At 42.4% G+C, this 14,133-nt stretch overlaps 1 protein-coding gene across 1 annotated transcript; it reads left to right on the plus strand.

Annotated features, from left to right (window-relative positions):
- The first annotated feature begins 65 nt into the window (after positions 1–65).
- gpr156 (G protein-coupled receptor 156) lies at positions 66–13,789 on the plus strand. The gene is made up of 10 exons (XM_030758408.1): positions 66–182; positions 1,660–2,887; positions 3,609–3,716; positions 3,798–3,918; positions 4,005–4,115; positions 6,226–6,351; positions 6,606–6,701; positions 7,053–7,289; positions 7,970–8,128; positions 11,836–13,789. Exons 1-10 carry the CDS (start codon positions 167–169, stop codon positions 13,162–13,164), a joined length of 3,531 nt encoding a protein of 1,176 aa, XP_030614268.1. The 5' UTR covers positions 66–166; the 3' UTR covers positions 13,165–13,789.
- The last annotated feature ends 344 nt before the right edge of the window (positions 13,790–14,133 follow it).

Here is a 14,133-nt window from a genome sequence, read left to right on the forward strand (position 1 = left end):
ATCTGCCATAACTATTGATTGTTTCACAGGATGCTTTTGTGATGGTGGACAGACTGGTGCCAATCATGGAGCCTGAGCTGAACTGCAGCTCCCAGTGTGAGTCCCAGTTTTGCTTCATCCAGCCAGGAGTCAGCAAACAGGACGGCCTTGACGTTCTGCAGAGACTATGCAGTGTCAGCATGGTAACCTCTCTCTATCTGTCTCTAATATTACTGCAGTACAATTCATGGAAAAAATACCAATGTCATACACACTATATAATGATGAGTGACAAATTAAAGGAAAAAACTGGGGTCTCCAGAACTGTAGAGGACGTACAGAACACTGTTTTTCCAAAAGATATTCTCTCATTCTGGGTTTTGACGATGGATGACTGAGAGCGCTGTCAGTCCAAAAATCTCCCAAAGGTGTTCAGTTGATTTGGATCTGATGACAGGACGGCTGTAGCATTTTGTTTAATACTTGTAAAACCACTCAGTAAGCCCTCAATGTTTCATCACAAGATGAAAATGATATCTGAGAACATCTTTGCATTGACCTTTATCTCTAAGTGGAACCAAAACACTGCCAGCAAATTACTCTCACGGCATAATAAATCAGAAGGATTTTTATTACTGTAGCAGTCAGCTGTTCAAGTTAGTTTTTCCTTTACTTTGTCACAGATCTGTGTATCTGGAGTGTCCAAATGTCACGTGCACTTGTGCATGCATTTATACAATAAATAGATCATTTGACAGCTTCACAAAGTGCAGACATACTTCATGCCATGTGCAGCATTGCTGACCCTGCAAAAGGTAAAAATGGTGAAACTAATTATGATTTATTTGTTTGAAAAATTACTTTAGTCTACTATTTTGAATCTAATAAATCAAGAGAACCTCACACAAAACCTAAAAAGTGTGTTTTTAAAATCACTTTTAAAAGCAGCTTTTGTATACTGGTCTATTGGTCAACACAGAGGAGCCATGTAAATAAACACATCAAGCAAACACGAGATGTGATACTGTCCTACTTGAGAAGCTGTTTGAATGGTACAGATCCAGAAAGGTATTAGGGGTGGACTACTGAAGCTATGTTTAGTATCGTCTCAGTCACTGGTGCCCTTAAGAGACGAGTGAGTGGAGTTCAGCACCATGAGTCAGTCAAAGAAAGTGTAATGTGACGTTCCAAACAGAAACTAAAGTAGCAGAGACACTGTGTCAAAGGTACACAGACGAGTTTGTCTCTTCATGCCGCACCACAACCAGTCGAGGTGAGTTATCTCTTTGATTTCTTTCACTTTGTGATGTTAATTTATGCACTAATCAGTCTCAAAGAGCATATAGCATCCTCACCCAAAGGAAGGAGGGTTTTCTTTGTTATGGTAATGTTTTACATGACAAAATAGGATACAGATAGTGTATTATCCTTTATTTCAGTGTCTTTACGCTCTCTGTTATTGTCTGAACTCAGCTGATGTAAAAACTGCTCAGCTAAAGTGAAATACCGCTTGTTGAAATATAACACCGTGCATTTGCTGCTATTTGTGGATGTGGACAGCTCAGCAGGCACAAGTGTTCCTAAGCCGAACGCTGTAGTGGAAAGGCAAAAATACAAGGAGCTGAGCCAACTTATTCCATAAAACCCCACCTGTTTTTTTCTTTCTGACTCTGTTTCTAGATATGGCTACTGCTGGCAGTGTGCTATCCAAGGAGCAGCTCCTTTGCCCCATCTGTCTGGATTTGTTCAACCAGCCAGTCTCTACTCCGTGTGGGCACAACTTCTGCAAGGAGTGTTTACAAAGATACTGGCAGAGCTCTAACATACCTCAGTGTCCCATGTGCAAGCACAAGTTGTACATGAGGCCTGACCTCAAAGTTAACACCTTCATATCTGAGGTGGCTTCTCAGTTCAAGGAGTTGGTGGAAAATAAAAATGAAAATGAGAGCAGTACTACGGATCAGTCAGAGGGCCATAAAGCAGAGGTTTCATGTGATGTATGCATTGGAAAAAGAGTCAGAGCTCTTAAATCCTGTCTGGACTGTTTGGCCTCATTTTGTGAGACTCATCTGGAGCCCCATTATGTTTTAGGCACCTTCAAGAAACACCACTTGATCAAGCCCATGATGAACATGCAAGACAGAGTATGTAAGAAGCACGAAAAACTGCTTGACTCGTTCTGTAACACCGACCAGCTGTACGTGTGCCAGATCTGCATTAAGAAAGACCACACGGCTCATCACACTGTTCTTATAGAGGATGAGAGCAGGGACAGGAGGGCTCAGATTGGAGGCACAAAAAAAGAGGCGGGAGAGATGATCCATCGCCGACTGCAGAAAATCTGTGACATCAACAAACTCATTCAGCTCAGCAGAAGAAACACAGAAAGAGAGAGTGAAGAGAGTTTGCAAGTCTTCAACAAGCTGCTCCAGATTGTCCAGAGAGGCCAAGCTGAAGTGGCTGAGGTCATTGGTGTGAAGCAGAAGCAAGTAGAAAGTATGGCCAGCAGGCTTATCTTGGAGTTGGAGCAGGAGATCGATCAGCTGAGGCACTGGAGTGATGAACTGGAGCAGCTCTCATTCACTGATGATGATCTCTACCTTCTCCAGTGTTTTCCAGCTTTCTCCGCAATGCCAGCCACCAAAGAGTGGTCCAACACCTGCGTAGACAGTGCTGAATATGTGGGCATAGTGAGGAGAGCAGTAAGGAGAGTAATGTGTCAGCTGGAGGAGATCGCAAAAGCCGAGGTGAAGATGCTTTGTGAGACTGAATTTCAGAGGGCTCACCAATATGCTGTGGATGTGCATTTGGATCCCGATACGGCTCATCCTAAGCTGGTTCTGTCTGAAAACAAGAAGCAGGTCTATCATGGTGATGTATCCCTCAGCCTCCCTGACAACCCAGAGAGGTTTTACCCCTGTGTTAGTGTTTTGGGGAAGGAGGGGTTCTCCGCTGGAAGGTTCTACTATGAAGTCGAGGTGAAAGGAAAGACAGAATGGGATATTGGAGTCGCACTTGAATCGGTCACCAGAAAAGGAGGGAACATGCTAAACCCAGACAGAGGCTACTGGGCCCTGGGGATGAGAAAGGACGAGAGCTACTGGGCACTCAGCAGCAGTCCTGCCTGTGTGCCGCTGATTGAGAAGCCCCAGAGAGTTGGGGTATATGTGGATATGGGTTGGGGGCAGGTTTCTTTCTATGACGTGGACTCTCATTGTCACATCTACTCATTCACTGGATACACCTTCAGAGGAAGACTTCTCCCCTACTTTAACCCTCGGCAGAATCACGGCGGGGTTAACTCGGCGCCTCTCATCATCTTGCCTGTCAATAATTAAAACTTCATAACTTGTGATCTCTACTTGAATGCTTCATTTAGTTTTTAATTTATCATTTTAATCACCACATAAGAAGTTCCAAACCTGTAGGGTAATATTTGTTGCCTTAATAAAATTGTGTTTGTTGAAATCAATCGTGATTCTATTTTTTTATTGCTTTGCATCTGTGATTTTTAAGGAGTGAGAATTTCACACACATATACACATGAACTGCATCCGAAATGACTTGGATGCAATTGTTAAGTGTTTGCATTTGTTCTTATGTGTGCAGATGGCAGCAGAGCTCCCGAGGCGCCCGCTCTCCCCGGTGCTTACTGCTGTGGTGTGGACGCTCCTCTCCTGTGGGATCCTGTTGGCATTTTGCTTCCTCCTTTTCACCTTGCGCTTCAAAAACAACAGGTACAGTGAAACATATGCAGCATGTAAACACCAAGAGAGTTTTACAGAAGTCATTTAACATACTGTGTGTCATATTATTAGGATAGTAAAGATGTCCAGCCCAAACCTGAATGCCCTGACTCTCTTTGGGAGCGTCCTCACTTATAGCAGCGGTTTCCTGTTTGCCATTGATGAAGGTGGAGCATCTATAGCTGTGCTACAAGTAAGAGTCCAACTTACCCTCTGTGCTCAGTATTAGTGTTGATGTTGTTAGAATGCGAGGTGATTATACTATGCTCTCTTCCATAGGCTCGCATGTGGACGCTGTGTGTTGGCAGTACCCTGGTGTTTGGCCCAATTTTGGGGAAGACATGGAGACTGTACAGGGTCTTCACACAGCGAGTGCCTGACAAGAGAGTGGTAGGCATGCTCTTCTGACTTCTTGGTGGGAGGGTTTGTTCACAGCGTCCAAAGATTAGCACTATAGCAGGGATCCTCAAACCCAGGCCTCGAGGTCCAGTGTCCTGTAGGTTTTAGATGTGTCTCTGCTTCAACACACCTGAGTCAAATATAGAAGTCATTAGCAGAACTCTGGAGAACTTGAATGCATCCTAAGGAGGTAATTCAGCCATTTGAATCAGGTGTGTTGGATCAGGGACACATCTAAAACCTTTGATGATCCCTGCACTATGGGGTACATAAAGCATATTATACAGCATACAAATATGAGTAGACCCAATGCTTAAATGTATAATTATTTAAAAAAATAATTCTTTGATGCTATGAAGGATTAAACATACAGGCCCCCAGCCTCAATACCATGTAAGTGAGAGTCCATCTTTTATCAAAATCTTTGTATATTCACCTGTAACTTCAGTTAATGAATTTGATCCTCCTGGACATGGATGACGTGCTTTTCACAGATGATTCTTTTCAGCTGCTCTTTGTTGGAGGAGTTTTTGTTGCTTTGCCTTCCACTTCAAAATACTCCAGCTGTAGTCTCCTGGAATCAGGAGACATAGTTTTCACTTTTTTTCCTTTCTTAAAAACTTTTGTGATTGCTCCAATGTTTCTGGGATTGTTTGTCATGTTGGAAAATTCCTCCCATGCCCACCTTCTTGAGACTGGAGGGCACCCTGTTTCAGTTTCTGGGTACAAACTTGCCATCTCTCCAACACAGTCAGCACTGTTGACCTCATCTTATTTCAAGTATTTTTCTTTTTTTGATTTGGTTGCAACTCTAACCAAAAATGCTTCCAATAATATTCACAATGCTTCTTTTCATGGTCTTTGGCAAATCTTGGCTCACTGTGCTGTTCTGTAAACAGCAATTTTCTTCTTGAATACCACCTTCAAAGGCTGAATTCATTCAATTATTTGACATTTATTGGAACATCAATTTCTGCTGATAGTCTGCCCATCATCAAGCACACCATCTGTTTTTCAGTAAAAAATTATATATAGCAAAAAGTAACAAATTGTGCACTTTTGCCATTTTTCGGGCACATCTGTGTTACAGTAGCATGGCTCTTCCTGTACATTATTACTTTTTAATCACTGCTGCCTCTGTGTTTCAGCTTATGTCCGGTACCATACTGACACTCTTGGACCAGCCAACCAGCACTAGGGATAAATGAGAAAGGAGAGAACAGTGTTAACAAGTATCATAGAAAAACAATAACTAGATGGAAGATGTGCTGACACACGGAGGAGCACGTAAAACCCTCAGTGGGCTTCACTGCTGGTTACTTTAGTCTGTAATGGCCACAGCCACCTCTGTCCGCCCCTTGGCTTCACCTCAGGCCATTTTCTAATCTTGTTCACAAAATTATCCTTTATTAAAAATTCATGTGTAATTTAATTTGCTGCAGTGATCAGTAGTGATTTTTGTTGTTTGTGCTGGGGCTTTCATTTTCTATGTAGGCTGTTACACATCACATCGCTTATTACACTATAATACAATGATACAATTAATCTAATGTCATAGTTTAAACTATTTATCATGCTATTGATATTGCACAGGGGTTTACTCAGTTTTGTTTTATATTAGCACTGGATGTTTTAAAGCTAGCTGATTTAAATTGCACCAGGTAATCGATATTTTTTATATGAAATGCAGACATGGTTTTAAGGAGGTAAAAAGAGGTAGTGAGTGTGTGTGTGTAAAGTAATGATGATAAAACATGATGCATGACAGACAATTTCAGGCCAAGGTGTATGAATGTATCTGATTTTATTTTTGTTTCATTGCTTTCTGATAGTCAGCATGTATTGTGTATTTTTTATTTCTTCTTTCTACTATTTATTAAATCCATCAAGCAGGGTTTTTTCCCCAATTTTTTGTGTTTGTTAGGAGGTTGGGAAGGTTAAAGTAGAAAGTTAGGCAATGAGTTAGAGACAAAGCATGTCAGATTTCTATAAATTTCCCTTAATGTGCGTATCTGGAACCTAACCAAAGTGTGTCTGCATATGAATGAAAACACTGCAGCGGTGAAATTAGACTAACTGGTGACTTTACTTTCTGTGTCAGATAATCAGAGACATCCAGCTGATGGGTATGGTGGCTCTGTTGATCTTGGTGGACATGCTGATTCTCACTGCCTGGAACCTCACAGACCCCATCAGGTGCTCACGATCTGCGGGAGCTGTTGTCAAGGTAAAATTATCTGTGATTTCCTGAAGCCGAGTGAAAAGTTGTAAAAATGAGTTGTGATTTGGTTTCGTTCAGACTGGTGACGATGATTTTTCATCAGGATGCTTTATGCTGTCAAATTATGAAAAGTGAAATTGAATGAGATAGCAGGAAAGATTTATTGTGAGTGGAAAATTACAAACTCATACATGATGATGACAGCTAAATGAATCAAGCGTTCACTCACTGACGGTGTATGCTTTCTTTTGATGATGCAGGTGATGGAGAGAGATGTTTCCTACTCATTGTCTCAGCTCTATTCTTGTTCTTCTTTGTACTCAAATCTGTGGGTCATTATTATTGCTATCCAAAAGGTAATTAGTCTCTATTCAAACTTTATAACAATGTAATGATTAAATACGAGTCTTCTTTAGGTTTTGCATTATTATGATGGCACAGTCTGGTGCTATATGTGTTTTCTGTATGCAAAATGACTAAAAATACATAAACACAGCAGGAGTGGAGTAGCCTTCTTCCTTTTCATGATGTAAACATTATTGCAAATACTTTAAATGGGTGAGGGAATGAACTGTTGGTTTTGAGAGATCCAAACTAAACTGTAAATTCAGATCTTGATATTAAATGACTCTAAATTGAAAGACTTTAATGCTATTAATGCTACTTTAATTTTTTTTGTCCTTTGTCTTTACTTTGTCTCTTTTTAGGGTTGTCTTTTCCTCTATGGCACTTATCTAGCGGGACTGACCAGCAATGTCAGCCATCCCCCAGTCAACCAGTCTCCTACAATCATAACAAGTGTGACTTTGGTCACCTGCTCCTCGGCTGTTGCCGTCCCTGTGTCCATCTTCCTGCAGACTTGGCCCAACTTGGTCTACAGTACTGTGGCTGGAGCCATCTTCATCTGCACACTGGCTACAAACTGCATGCTGTTTGTGCCTCAGGTTAGACTGTGATGTCATTTTTCCATTTTATCCCCGTATCAGAAAACTACTTGGAAGAGTAACTTTATCATAGCTGGAGACATTATGGTTACTGGTTGTCCATCACATTTTTATAAATGCAGTATTGCTTGAATGCACTGAGGGATTTTTTTAAAATTCAAATTTGGCAGAAATACTTAACTTAAACTGAAGGAAGAACTGATTTTACTATGCAGCAAATAGAGAGACTCAATCGGACAGGCAGAAACTAAATATGCAAATAGATGACAAATATGGCACATGAACGACGGCTTTGGTTATGACTTTCTCTTTTTTTGTCAGGATTTAAAGTAGTAAATCTGAGAGTGATTGTGGTGCTCACACACGCAGTTTCCATGTGTGTCAGGCTTCCATGTCTGTCAGTAGAGCATGACTCAAACAGGAGGTGTTTATGAGTCAAAACTACGTAGGCTGTCGCAAACAGGTTTATGACTCTCTAAATGTCTAGCAGAGTGTTTGTGTTACAATAAAGGAATGCATCTCCTGTGGAAAGGAAGGAAATAGCTGAACAATGAGCAGCATATTCAAACACACCTGGTCAATATTCCAGATCAAATGGTCCTGGTACTGTATCTTTTAGTTAAAAACTTGTGTAACAAACTGCTTTTTTTCTCTAAAATATCACCCTTGCCACTGTACAGCTGACCCAGTGGCGGCAGTTTGAAGAGGATCAGAACAATCCAAGTCAGATGGCCAAGTATTTCAGCAGCCCCAGTAAGAGTCAGCCATCTGTGTACAGTCAGGATGAGATCTTCTACCTGCTTGGGGAAAACAACTCCATGAAAAAACTGCTTAATGAGGTAATGGACTGTTTTCTTCTCAAAATCATTCGGTAAGAAATCATCTTTGTTGCATGCTAGAATTCATATAAAGCTACAGTAGGCCTTGAATATTCTCATTCAATCATAAAACAGGTTATCATTATTATTATTATTTTTTTGCAACTCACTTTCCTAACAATACTTAGGAACTTTATGCCCATGAAAAGAAAAAAAAAATCACATATCAGGGTTCCATCCATCCATCCATCCATCCATACATCCATCCATCCATCCATTTTCTTCCAGTCATCCTGTTCAGGGTCTCAGAGGTGTTGAAGCCTATCCTAAATCAATCTCCATTAAAAAAAAAAAAAAAATCCAAAATAAGCAGAAGTTTGATCCACCTTTATTTTCCTGCTGCATGCCGGCTATAACTGCAGTCAAGAAAAACAGCACTCAACAGCACCATCTACAGCTAGTACTAAAAACTTTACCTGATATTTACAATTTAAATAAGAAGATAGATAAGATAAGATAAGATAAGATAAGATAAGATAAGATAAGATAAGATAAGATAAGATAAGATAAGATAAGATAAGATAAGATAAAATAAAACTTTAATGATCCCACGACGGGGAAATTTGTGCATTACAGCAGCCCAATACAGAGAAAAAATGAAAAGGATGAGTAAGAACAAGTAACTAAACTAAAAACTAAAATAGAATAGAATAAAATAAAATAGCAAAAATCTATACACATATACATAAGCACTATATACATAAATATATATATCAGTGTCAATACCCACATTTACATATACACACATAAACACAACAAAACACTATATACAGATATCAAAATATTATATACATTTGTAGCCGGTAAGGTACACAGCATACACGGTATGCATTATATGGGTGAGTGTAATAAATAAAATGTATCTGACTATATGGATAAAGTGATGGCAGTGGAGGTAAAGTGTCCAAGTGACTCAAGACATTATGATGTGTTATACAGTCTAACTACTGTTGGGATGAATGAGCTGTGAAAGCGCTCCTTCCTGCAGCGAGGATGTTTCAGTCTCTGACTAAAGGAGCTGCTCAGCTCACCCACGGTCTCATGAAGAGGGTGATGGGGGTTGTCCATGATGGATGTCAGCTTTGCTAACATCCTCCTCTCACCCACCACCATCACAGACTCCAGAGGACATCCCAACACAGAGCTAGACCTCTGCACCAGTTTGTCGATCCTGCTCCTGTCCCTTTCGGTGCATCCACCCCCCCAGCAGGCCACTGCGTAGAAAAGGGCAGATGCTACCACTGAGTCATAAAAAGTCTTTAACAGAGTCCTGCAGACACCAAAGGACCTCAGTCTTCTCAGCAGGTGTAGTCGACTCTGGCCCTTCTTATACAGGACGTCTGTGTTTGTACTCCAGTCCAGCTTGTTATTGAGATGAACACCCAGGTACTTGTAGGAGACCACTGTCTCAATGTCCTTTCCCTGGATGTTCACCAGTGCTGTAGGGGGTGGCTTCCTCCTGAAGTCTATGATCATCTCCTTCGTCTTGCTGGCGTTGATTTGGAGTGCGTTGTTCTCACACCAGCTGACAAATTCACTGATGACCCCCCTGTATTCCTGGTCGTTCCCATCTGATACGCATCCGATGATGGCCGTATCATCTGAGAACTTCTGTAGGTGGCAATGGTCTGAATTGTACCTGAAATCTGAGGTGTACAGACTGAACAGGAAGGGTGAGAGGACAGTGCCCTGTGGCGCCCCCGTGCTGCAGACTACTACATCAGACACACAGTCATGGCACCTCACATACTGTGGTCTGTTGGTGAGGTAGTTGATGATCCATGCCGTCAGCTGCCTGTCCACTCCGGCTCCCTCCATCTTCCCTCTCAACAGTGCAGGCTGGATGGTGTTGAAAGCACTGGAGAAGTCAAAGAACATGACCCTCACAGTGTTCCCTGCCTGCTCTAGGTGAGAGAGGGATCTGTGCAGCAGGTAGATGACGGCATCGTCCACCCCGATGCCAGGCTGGTAGGCGAACTGCAGGGGGTCCAGCGCTGAGCTCACCAGTGGGCGGAGGTGGTGCAGGATGAGCCTCTCCATGGTCTTCATCAGGTGAGAAGTCAGGGCCACAGGTCTGTAGTGGTTGGACTCCCTGGGATGTGCGATCTTTGGCACTGGAACTATGCAGGAAGTCTTCCACAGTTCAGGAACCCTCTCCAGATTCAGGCTCAGGTTGAAGATGTGCAGGACCACCTGACAGAGCTGGTCTGCACAATCCCTGAGCAGTCTGGAGCTGATTCCATCTGGACCCACTGCCTTCCTGATCTTCGTCTTCCTGAGCTGACTTCTCACCTGATCAGATGTGAGGTGGATGTGAGGCTGGGTTTGGGTGGGTGATGGAGCTGGCTCTGCTGTGGGTGAGGGTGAGGAGAGCGCAGGCAATGATGGCATTGCACCAGGAGAGAGGGGGGGTCAGCATAGGGAAGGGGGCAGATGGGAGCTGAGGGGTGGGGGAGGTGGTCAACGACCCAGAGTCAAATCTATTGAAAAACAGATTCAAGTTGTTAGCCCACCCCCGGTCAGCAGACACTGTGGCTCCTCCATTGTCCTCAAAGTGGCCAGAGATTTTTTTCATGTTTCTCCAGACTTCTCGGACTTTGTTATGTTGGAGCTGTTCCTCCATCTTCCTCCTGAAGGTCTCTTTGCCTCTCCGGATCTTGTATTTTACATCCTTTTGCACTCTCCTCAGTTCCTCCTTGTCTCCAGATCTGAAGGCCCTCTTCTTCTCGTTCAGCAGGGCCTTCAGCTCTGGGGTCACCCACGGTTTATTGTTGGAGAAGCACCGTACCTTCTTGGTTGGCACAGTGTTCTCCACACAGAAGTGGAGATACCCATATTGTCTCTGTGTTCATACAATATGGCCACACAAAATATTACAATACTATTGTGTATTGATTACTTCTCCCCACCTATAATTGTTTAAAATGTCTTGGTTAAAAAACAAGGTGGCAGTAGTCAAAATTTGGACTTCAAGGCTTTAAAAGCACACATTACTTTACTGCAGCTATGGCCATCTTTTATATACAGTCCATGGCTACTCATTGCTGTAAGTATAAATGTAAGTGGAGCAGTAGAAGATGATACCAGGCATGTTTTTGATGTTTAATAGTCTCGATGCTGCTTTAAGCAATAACGAGTGTGCTTTGGGTATAGTTTTGGTTTCATAAAATATGTTTATGTCAATATGTCATTCTTCTTTATTAAGTGGTGACATGGCTTCATTGAACAGTCATGCACAGTTATGATAGGGTACAAGTCAGACATATTATATTAAACACTAAAAAAAGTGACAATATTTGCAAGAATTCACATGCTGAAGCTGCAGGTAGGCCTCTTAATTCAATTCAATTCAATTCAATTTTATTTATATAGCGCCAATAATAAGCACCATCCACATGAGAAAAATGCACAATATACAGAACTAATAAGTTTATATTTCAAGAGAGTGGTTTAGATGAAATAGGATTGAGTCAGTGATGAATCTAAGTGGCACCAGCTGCTTAACCATATGTTTACAACTTTCTGTCACTGCTTGACTGCTCTGTTTATGTTGATTCAAAAGGCAGGAAACTTATACCAAGTTTTCTTAAAGGTGTTTTTTGTTCTAACAGCATTTTCCCAGTATGTGTCAAAATGTTTATACTTCTCTTTATCGCCGCAATTTTCAGAAGAATGCCGTGATCGACAGTCTTCAGGAACAGGTGAACAACGCCAAGGATAAACTACTGCGACTCATGTCAGCGAGCCAGCACCCTGACGACCAGGACACGGACTCCTCTGCCACTAACCTCAACTCCTCCTCCACTCACACCACCGAGCTCCAGTCTGAAGGCCCCTCTTCTTGGTCTCAGAATGACACTAAATCAGCACTCTCGCCCCCTGCGCTCTCCCCTCACCTCACTGTTGCTCACCTCACCGGTTCATTATCTGCTGTTACACCATCCTCTGAGCCTTCCTCTGTTCCAAACTCCTCAGCTCCCATTTCTGTTTCCTCCCCTCTCCCCACCAAGATTCCTGCTTGTGAAACCCAGAACGATGAATCTGCTCTCAAACAGGACGTGTCCCTCCCAGTTATGAGTTTACTCAGGACAGCAGATGAGACAGTTCAGTTTGTCACCGCCCTACAGTCCCGACGAGGGCTAAACCCCTCTAAAGTTGAAACTTTTGGTAGTCATACGGACCTAACTCTTCAGCTGGGACCAAACACCAAACCAGCTAGCTTTATTAGCAGTGAGCAGTTGCAGGAGATCCTTCAGGAACTGAGCATGGATGCAGTTATGGAAACCACACTTCGATCTCCCGGTCAGGTCCCTAGGATACCTTCTCAGCAAAAACTGAGCAGAGACTCCATCCTCTCACCTCTTTCCCCACGGACACCCTGCTCCCCTCCTCCACCTGCGCTCTTTCGCTACCCTAGCATCTCCCCTTACACCATGAGAAAACGTCGACGGCTCCTTCACTCCTCCAGAGGAGGTTTAGCCGCTCCCTGCTTCTACACAGGTTCTGAGAATCCTGGCTACAGGAGGACAAGAGACACCTGTGAACTCCAAAATCCAGACGATATCACTGTGGATGATAACTGTCTCCCAGTTCAAAACAGTGACCTTGAAGTGGAAAAGGAAGGGGAGGACGCAGAAGGGCATGAAGTAATACGAACATGTCAAAGATGTGTTTCAAGGCTCCGGAGATGTTCGGTCTTGCATCGTGAAGAACAAAACCACACATCTCCAGAAGATGTGGGAACAGGCGGTGATAACGAGCAGCACCGTAGACACATTCGAGATTCCTGTGGGTACTCGGACTCAGACTCTAGCAGCTCAACAGATTACTGCTACTACCACCGTCCTTACTGTGACTCTTGCCTGCAGCGAGGCTCACTCCTGTACTCAGACAGCTCCTCAGAGTCCTCTGACAGCGAGTATGACGGCTATATGAGCCTCTACCGCTCCCCACGACCTGTGGTGTTCAAAGAAGACCTCAAACCCACCTTTGTATGACCACATTTACTGCACTTTACACATTTATCAACTTGAATTAATGTTCTTTAAAAGGTTGCTAAAAGCTAATATAGTTGTGTGACAGGAGGACATTTGATAGTAGCTTACAAGATAGGAATTTTGCATCCCAGAGGTTGATGTTTTTGAATTTTGCATCATGGGTCACAGTGCTTCCTTTATGAGACTAAAACTTTTGTAGCTCAAAAACACATGATGCTGTTTACTTTTTATAGTTACTTGTGGCATTATTTGCATTATTACTTCTACTGTTTGATGAAAACCTTTGACATTTACAGTACTGTGCAAAAATCTTGAGTCACCCTTCATTTATTTATATTTTGCTTCCTTGTAATTTTTAAAAGTGGTCTGTAGCAATATTTCTCCAGTTCTTTATGAAAGGAGGTTTTTCCTTTGGACACTTGCTGCTCCAGTACTTGTACCTCACTATTTTCAGAGGAATCTTTGGTTGGTTGGTTTCTTGTTGAACTACTTAACACTGACCTATGAATCATTCAAACATAAAAAAGACACCTGAAAGGACAAACTAGTGTGCCTAGAAATAACTGGTAACTTAGCAAATAATCCATTTTAAATGGTATCTTTAGGCTCTTTGTTACTAGCAGCCTGCCACAAAAGCACACAATCTATAAAAAAATGTCAAAGATAGCAGTTTGACACACATAAAATAGTATTTTTGCACCAACAAGGTGATTCCCAAAAAATGCTATTAACCAAAAACCTGGCATATCTCAGCATGGTGTGCAATGCGTTTCCTTAAAAAAAAATTGAGGAAATTAGACAAGTGGGGGACAAAAGAAATGGCAGCCTATCTGCAGCAGATAAACAGAAGCTGAAAGTCATGTCCTTAAGAAACAGTGAGGAAACTCCAGCAAAGATCTGACACAGAACCTGAGAGATGCCTCTGGGCCTTCAGTTGATCCATTTACTGTTCACTGAAACCTCATCAGA

This window comes from Archocentrus centrarchus, chromosome 21 (genome assembly GCF_007364275.1).
Source record: "Archocentrus centrarchus isolate MPI-CPG fArcCen1 chromosome 21, fArcCen1, whole genome shotgun sequence".
NCBI lineage: Eukaryota > Metazoa > Chordata > Actinopteri > Cichliformes > Cichlidae > Archocentrus > Archocentrus centrarchus.